The sequence below is a fragment of the Arachis ipaensis genome, chromosome B08, assembly GCF_000816755.2.
Source record: "Arachis ipaensis cultivar K30076 chromosome B08, Araip1.1, whole genome shotgun sequence".
Lineage (NCBI taxonomy): Eukaryota > Viridiplantae > Streptophyta > Magnoliopsida > Fabales > Fabaceae > Arachis > Arachis ipaensis.
The window spans coordinates 20113479-20122228 of NC_029792.2; the positions used below are offsets into that span (position 1 = coordinate 20113479).

Below are 8750 nucleotides of genomic sequence, written 5' to 3' on the forward strand. Positions count from 1 at the left end.
GGGGTGCGATGGGGGTAGGGTTTCGCGTCACTAGGGGTTAGTGAATTTGAATCCACGCGAACGCATGGGGCACGCGATCGCGTGGCTAGGGTGAGATGGGGTTGACGCGGTCGCGTGGTTGACGCGATCGCATGGAATAGGTAAAAGATGGATGACACGGTTGCGTGAGGCATGCGACCGCGTCGCTGAATATTGTGCTAAACACACAATTCCAGTGTCGTTTCAGCGCAATTCTCTGTCTCCATTTAGGGTGTTATGCAATCCACGCGACGCGGACGCGTGGGCCGTTTTGTGCTAAACGCACACCAGTCGCACGATTCTAGCCCAGATTTCTGGGCGTTGGATTTTTACGCCGATTTCTAGATCACGCGTTCGCGTGGTTGACGCGGACGCATGGGATGTATTTTTTCGCAGCTGACGCGAACTCGTTAGCAACGCGGTCGCGTTGCACGCCTTCCCTTTTTTTTATGCAATAATGCAGTATGCAATGCTAATGAAAATGCTACGAATAATATTCAGGTTCAATAAAAATAAAAAGAAATAATATAATAGAAAGATAAACAACACGAAATAATTGAAAAAGAAATGACCATACTATAGTGGGTTGTCTCCCACCTAGCACTTTTAGTTAAAGTCCTTAAATTGGACGTTTGATGAGCTTCCTGTTATGGTGGCTTATGCTTAAATTCATCTAGAAATCTCCACCAATGTTTGGAATGTCAACAACCTCCGGAGTCCCAAACTAGGCATGTAAAGCTTCTGAGCAGCTTCAAACAGATTCTCAGGCTCCCGGGGTGACGAATGTCAGAATATTTTTCAGGGTCCCAAACTTTGTTTTTAAATCCGCCTTTGGCTTGATCTATATTCTTCCATCCGGGCAGTTTAGAAATTGTATTCTTACCAAACGTCTTCCGAAACCCATTCAATTAAACTTGGTACTAATCCATGCACTTCGAATTGAAGCGTGGAACCTTATTGAATCTTGCACACCAGCTCCGAGTACGAGTCATTTTTCTCTTACTCTTAAAGCCGCAGAGAGCTCTAAGTTAGCCATCTGTTTCAAGCAAACCATATTCAAGTGGAAAAGTAAAGATAAAGGTTAAGGATTGTACCCACTTGAAGCTTGTATTGGGTGGTAATGGCCTTGGGATAGGTGTTTCCAGTGGTTCTGTAAGTTCTACTCCCTTGCATTCTTCTATGAATTCCTCCACTTCTTTGCAAAATTCTTCAACTACAACTGTGTCCTGATCAAAGTCTTCTATGTCTTCCTCATCACTCAAGTCATACGTTGGAGGTTGAGAGAAATCTACCTCGACGTCATCTTCGTATTCACTTGGGTAAGGTTCTTCAGGCTCAAGGAACTCAGTTGCGGATGTGAGTTCGTAACTAGGAGAGCTTGATTCAAGATTATCACTGCCCATGGAATCAACTTCTTGGTCTATTTCGTCCAATTTTTCACAAGGTATATGCTGTGGAGGTTGTGCACTATCCTCCTTGGCATCCAATTCTAACTTCTCAGCGGAATCCTTTACATTTCTTGATTCCCATGAAGGTTCAGCGTCTCCTAAATCTTCAACCACTTCTTCCTCTACAACTATCATGGCTTCCTCTACTCCTTCCAGTACAAAGTCATGCTCCTCATTGTCGACCGAGGTCTCTAGTGTCTCCTTCATGCTTCGCTTTTCTTTTGATTCTCCACATGTAACCATGGGAGTACTTTGGGTGCTCCGATGTCGGGAAGCTATTATATTTACTACCTCAGTTAAGGCAGTAGTGAGTTCCAGTACGCCCTTTTCTATCTTTGCTTGCCCTTGAAGAAGAACACGAAGTTTGTCATTCATTGGAGGTTGGGATGGGTATGAGGTTTCATTGGTTGGAGGAGAGGGTTCAAAATAAAAATGTGGTGGTTCTTGGGAGTAATTGGATTGGGATTGTGGTGGATAAGGGTCATACGATGGTGAATGGTGAAAAGGAACTTGTGCGTGTGGTGGTTCAAATCTACGTTGAGAGGATGGTTTATAAGCACAGGGTGGGGCTTGTTGGTAATTACAAGGTGGTCCACCACGTTTATTAGCTTGGTATGCATTGTAAAGTGGTCCTCGTCCATGATAACTTGGAGGGTGTTGTTACCTAAAGGGTTGATCAGGTTCTCTTGGCTCCATCCATCTTTGATTGCTCTGACCTTGATGCATGTTCCAGCTATAGCTTTCGTTCCCTTCAACAATATTAGAACCAAACTCAAAGCGAGAGGGGTGAGAATTCATAGTAGCTAATGGAAATAAAAAGGAGAAAACAAAAACAAATAAATAAATAAAAGGGAAAAATATTTACAATAACCAATAATAAGGCACACGTTTGCAGTTCCCCGGCAACGGCGCCATTTTGACGATCGGTTTTTCTATCGGTAAAGAAATGTAACAATATGATCCCGTTGTAAGTATAGCTTCTAAACCAACAGAAAATCCTTTCGTACAAATGTTTTGGTTGTCACAAGTAACAAACCCCTTTTAAAATTGATAACCGAAGTAATTAAACCTCGGGTCATCTTCTCAAGAAACTGCAGGGAGGTATGTTCTTATTATTGGTTATGAGTTTTGTAAATTGGGGGTTTTGAAAGTAAGGAACAAGTAATTTAAATGACAAGTAAAATAAATAAATAACTGTAAAATAAACTCTTGGCAAGATGTGAAAATTCGGAAGTCTTATTCTAGTTACTCCTATGAGAATGAAAGTTAATCCCACTTAGTTAACCCTTATGAAGGCAAGGGAAAGTCAAGTGAACTAATTAGTTAGATTTCCTAAGTCCTAGCCAACTCCTAAGGAAAGACTAGAGTTAGTGAAATTCCAGTCAATTTAGTCGACATAACAACCAATCACGGATAGTTGATAACTCAAGAGCTTCCAGTTAATCAATTAAAGCCAATAATACAAAAAGCTAAATAAGAATCACAGATCTGAAATACCTCAATTGCATTAATAAGAGAAAATCAATCTAAACATAAAGAGTTCATAAGTCAATCTGGCAACATAAATAATTAAAGGATAGCATTAAAGTATCTGAAAGTAAAAGAGAAATATAAAGTAAAAGAAATATTGAACCTGATGAAGAGTTGAAATCCTAAATCCTTTAAGAGGAATCCTAATCCTAAAACCTAAGAGAGAGGAGAGAACCTCTCTCTCTAGAAACTACATCTGAACTATGAAAAGTGAATAATTGAAGGCCTCCCTTTTTTTGGATGCATTCCCCCACTTTATAACCTTTAATCTGTGCTTTCTGAACTTGGATCTGGGCCAAAAAGGGCTTCAGAAATCACTGGAGGCATTTTCTACAGTTTCTGGTGCATGGCATCTGTCACGCGTCCGCGTGGGTCACACGGTCGCGTCACCTGGGAGTTTTCCTTGTCGTGCGTTCGCGTCGGTCACGCGTAAGCGTCATCTGTGTTCTGCTCAAGGCGCGCGTCCGCGTCAGCCACGCGTTCGCGTTCGCGTCGCTGCCTTTTCGCGCTGGGCATGCGGCCGCATTGTCCATGCGTTCGCGTCGCTGCCAGTTTCTTCAAAAACTCCATTTTGTGCTTTCCTTCCATTTTTGTACGTTTTCTTTCCATCCTTCAAGTCATTCCTGCCTTAGAAGATCTGAAACTACTCAACACACAACTCACGGCATCGAATGGTAATAAAAGGTAATTAAGATAATTAAAACATGTTTTTCACATATATCACATAATAAGGAAGGGAAAGTAAATTGTGCAAATTACACGAATAAGTGGGTGAAGGGTTGAATAAATCACTTAAATGGAGCACAAAATATATCATAAAATATGGATTTATCACTCTTCCTCTTGGTAGCTTTCTTCCAATTCAATCTCTTCTTCATTACTTACCAAGGGCATGGGAGGTTGTGCTTCTTCTTCTTTAATCTCCATGACAAGTCCAATGGGAAAGGATTCAAATGTAGATAAGAATTCATCAATGATTGAATCCATCTCTTGATCAACCCCTTCAAAGTCTTCAACCACGATATGCCTTGGAGGTTGTACACCCTCCTCAACATCAAATTCAAACTCCTTAGAAGGGGGCTCTATGACTGGGCTTTCCCATGGACGTTCCGCATCTCCTAAGTCTTCGACCACTTCTTCCTCTTCAATAATTCCGGCTTCCTCCACTTGTTCCAGTACAAAGTCATGCTCCTTACTATTCACTGGAGTTTCTAGTGTCTCCTTCATGTTACGTTCTTCATTAGATTCTCCACATGAAGCCATGGGGGTTCCTTGAGTGTCCAAACATCTGGAAGGTAATCGATTTATTGCTTGCTCCAGTTGATGAAGGGTTGCATGAAATTGATCTACTGTTTCCTTAAGGCGAGCCTGTGATTCTTGGGTCGATGGATATGGACATGGTGCATATAGAAGTGATGGTTCTTGGGAGTAATTGGATTAGAATTGGGGTGGATAGGGGTTAGGGTCATATAGAGGTGAATGGTTATGGGTGGCTTGTGAGTATGGTGGTTCAAAGCTATCTTGAGGAGGTGGTTCATTGGCATATGATGGAGCTTGCTGGTAACTACAAGGGGGTCCATCATATCTATCATCTTGGTATGCACCTCGGAATGGCTCTTGACCATAGTAATCTGGTGAAGGTTGGTTGTCATGAAAGGTTCTACCATAACTATTGTCTTGGTATGCATTGTAGAATGGTTGTTGTCCATGGTATCTTGGAAGGTGTTGCTGCCGAAAGGGTTGATCAGATCCTCGTGGCTCCTTCCATCTTTGATTGTTTTGACCCTGATGCATGTTCCTGTTATAGCTTTCATTCCTTACAACAACATTGGAACCAAACTTAAAGCCAGAGGGGTGAGAATTCATAGTAGCTAAAGAAAATAAAAACAAAAATAAAAGCAAATAAACAAGAAAAAGAAAATATTTACAGTAACCAATAATAAGGCACACGTTTACAATTCCCCGGCAACGGTGCCATTTTGACGAACAAGATTTCTGTCAGTAGAGAATTATTATAAAAATAATCACGTTGTAAGTATAGTTTCTAAACCAACAGAGAATCCTTTCGTATAAAAATTTGGTTGTCACAAGTAACAAAACCCAATAAAATTTATAACCGAAGTATTTAAACCTCGGGTCATCTTCTCAAGGAATTGCAGGGAGGTGTATTTATTATTGGTTATGGAAAAGGTAGAATTTTGGGTTTTTGGAATAGGAAATAAGTAATTTAAATGGCAAGAAAAATAAATTAATTAATAATTAAAAAAATCTCTTGGCAAGGTATAAGAATTGGAAATCCTATCCCAGTTATCCTTATCAGGTGTGATGAGAATTGTTATTGCTCCCACTTAGTTAACCCTTACTAAATAAAGGAAAGTCAAGTGGACTAATTAACTTGATTCCTCAAGTCATAGTCAACTCCTATGGAAAGACTAGTTTTAGAGGGATCCAAATCAATCAGCAATTCACAATTTCTAATCGACTGCTGAGTTTGACAACTCAAGTGTTACCAATTACTTAACCAAAGCAAAAAGGGAATAAATCTTAAATTAAATTGAAAGCATTATAAGTAGAGTAAAACAATCATAAATCTGAAATACCTCAAATTATATTAATTAAGAAAATCCTAACATGAAGGGTTCATAAGCCAATTTGGCAACATAAGTAATTAACAAGTAAAAGCATTAGAATAATTAAAAGTAGAAGAAAAACATAAATTAAAGGAACATTGAACCTGTAATTGAAGAGAAGTAGCCTAATCATAATAGAAATCCCAAATCCTAATCTTAATCCTAAATCCTAAGAGAGAGGAGAGAGTCTCTCTCTCTAAAAACTACATCTAAAAACCTAAAATTATGTATATGAAAGTTGTATTCGTTGTTGTATGAGTTGTTCAATGAATGGATTGATTTTCCCACTTTATAGCCTCTAATCTATGTTTTCTAGGCCGAAAACTGGGTCAAAAACAGCCCAGAAATCGCCCCCAGCAATTTCTGGTACGTACAGGTCGCGGCAAAGTTATGCGGAAGCGTCGTCCACGCGTTAGCATGGATTGGGTTTTTGCCAGGTCACGCGTCCGCGTGATCCATGCGTTCGCATCGCCTGACTTCGAGGAAACTATGGCAAATTATATATCGTTGCGAAGCCCTAGACGTTATCTTTTGAACGCAACTGAAACCGCGTCATTTGGACCTCTGTAGCTCAAGTTATGATCGATTTAGTATCAGAAGGTCAAGTTGGACAGCTTTAGCAGTTCCTTCAGTTTCTTGTATTTCTTCCAGTTTTGCATGCTTCATTTCCATCCTCTAAGTCATTCCTGCCCTATAATCTCTAAAAACACTTAACACACATATCAAAGCATCGAATGGTAATAAGAGAGGATTAAACATAGTAATTTAAAGGCTCAAGAAACATGTTTTCAATCATAGCATAAGATTAGGAAGGAAATTGTAAAGCCATGCATTTTGTATGAATAAGTGTATAAAAGATTGATAAAATCCACTCAATTGAACACAAGATAAACCATAAAAATAGTGGTTTATCAGTAACCACCATAATAATAATACTAATAATAATAAAAATATTCAGCATTAAGTTAATTATATTAACGATAAGAATATTACTAACATGCATAATGAGAATAACTACTTGCAACGGCGATAATCATGCAAAATCGCAAAAAATAATTTTCGAGAAGTTACATAAGCTGCATAGGTGGAAAAAGATAACAACTCAAATTTTAGACTACATACATAAGCGGTGACCAATGAAAAATAAATTGGAAAATAACAATAAATTTTTCAAAACTTAATGATAGTGAAATAATAATAAAAAAATATAAATATTGAAGCACAGATATGATCTATTTCTTTAAAATTTATTTACTATCATCTCCCCGATGTTATTTTGTTAATTTCATTTTGTGTGTCACATTAATATCGGAGGAAACAGGATAATCTCATTAAGTGCGAACAATACAAACAAAGGAGATAGGGAGTCTCTTAATTTTGAAGAACATAAATTATTACAATTACAGTAAGCGAATACTATATGGTAGACTTCGGTTTATACAATGAGTAACATACCGTATAACATACAAGTTTAATGTAGCACGAGGACGGGCGACAGGAGAGTAAGAATGGAAAAGGAACCGGAATTTTGTTGCGACTAAGATCACGCGTGGTATTCGTTTTTCAAAAACGGTGAGCATTTGGGTCACGAAATCTTGAATCTGAGAAATTAAAATAATCATAATTGTGGCAGTTACGGCAACAGCCAAAATCAGTAGGAAACAACATCAACGATGGACACTCCCTAGACAAATTTCCAACGGAGGAAAGGACCTGGGAACCCCACGTTGAGGCTATGACAGACTCCGATCCGTTAACCGTGAGTCCTAAAGTCGTCGTTGTTGTAATCGCAACCGGTGATCAAACCGGTATTTTTTATTGTTTCACTGAGCTATTGATTCAACCGGTTTTTCACTATTAGTGTATACTTGTTATACTATTATATCCTACAACTATGTGTCGAAAATAAATATTAATAGGTGTTATATAACCATGACAACAGAGTAAGTGAGCTTATACTTATTGTTAAATAAGAAGTATAATTAAGTTAAGAATGAGTTAATCTATAATTTAAATAAAGATAAAACATATAAAGGTAAATTATTTTCTAAAGGAACTCTCTATGCATTTTTAATTGGCATATATATTAATAACAAGCCAGACAGCCTGGTGATGGTGACTACAATTTGTTTCCGTTAAGAAGGGGATTTGAACCCCGTCTCTTTTGTTTACATGACATTTTTGTCATCTCAACCGGATCTTCCAACCGATCTTTATCGAATTTGACCAGTTTCAAATGGTTCATTTTGGATTTCACCAGTTTGTATTGGTTCCTTGGCCCATAAAGTCAAACCATCAGACCGAACCGGCATACGGTCTGGTACTTCGGTTTCTCCGTCCCACCGAACCTATCCGGTCCGATTTCAGCAAGTATTCGTAACAACTAAACGCTGAACGCTAAACCCATATAGGTTTTGTCCTGTTACAGTCCCTACTATTATGAGTTTCGTGTTTAGGATTTAGCATTTCGGGTGTTATGTTAAGAGTTTAGGGTTAAGGGTTTTTTGTGGTGTTATTTTAATAAATTTCTGTGAATTTATGGTACAAGTTAATAACAACAAAATATCTATGAATGCATATTGTATAATTTTGAGAAGTTGAAGCGAGCATATAAGTATTGTCACCTGAAAATATTATTAATCTAATAACGACTGAGTTTATAAGTAAAATTAAAATATATTACGTATAAGAAAACTTTTTGCGGACACACAAGGATATGCTTCATAATGTGGATATATATTTACTTAATAACAGCCTTCTTTGTGTTTAGGGGACAATGTGTCTGTCGAGCGAATGGTGTAAGATCCAAGACTTTTGAAAAGTTCTATTTTGAATCAATCTCAAATTATATATTTATTTATAGTTTTAATTTCAGAAATTATTTTTAATAAAAATAATTAAAGACAATTAATTGGATTTGAAATAAATTAAGGTTTTTATCCAAACTTTATACTTATGGATTATTTTCCTATTCATGGTTTAAGTTCTAGAAATTCGAAAAATAATGAGGTTTGGTTATTTAAATTAAAATTTTGTCTAATTTTATAATTATTGAATTATTTTCTATATTTAAATTATAAAATTGGTAGTTATGAAATAATAAGAATTTTATGATTTGATTTTA

General features: G+C 37.5%; 1 protein-coding gene across 1 annotated transcript in view; it reads left to right on the plus strand.

Moving 5' to 3' along the window:
• LOC107610705 (protein FAR1-RELATED SEQUENCE 6-like) overlaps nt 1–7852 on the plus strand; it is a 20176-nt gene extending 12324 nt beyond the window's left edge. Inside the window, exons 4-5 of the mRNA XM_021108173.1 lie at nt 7260–7434; nt 7770–7852. Coding sequence (XP_020963832.1) covers nt 7260–7434; nt 7770–7852 — 258 coding nt within the window. The remainder of the gene's footprint in view (nt 1–7259; nt 7435–7769) is intronic.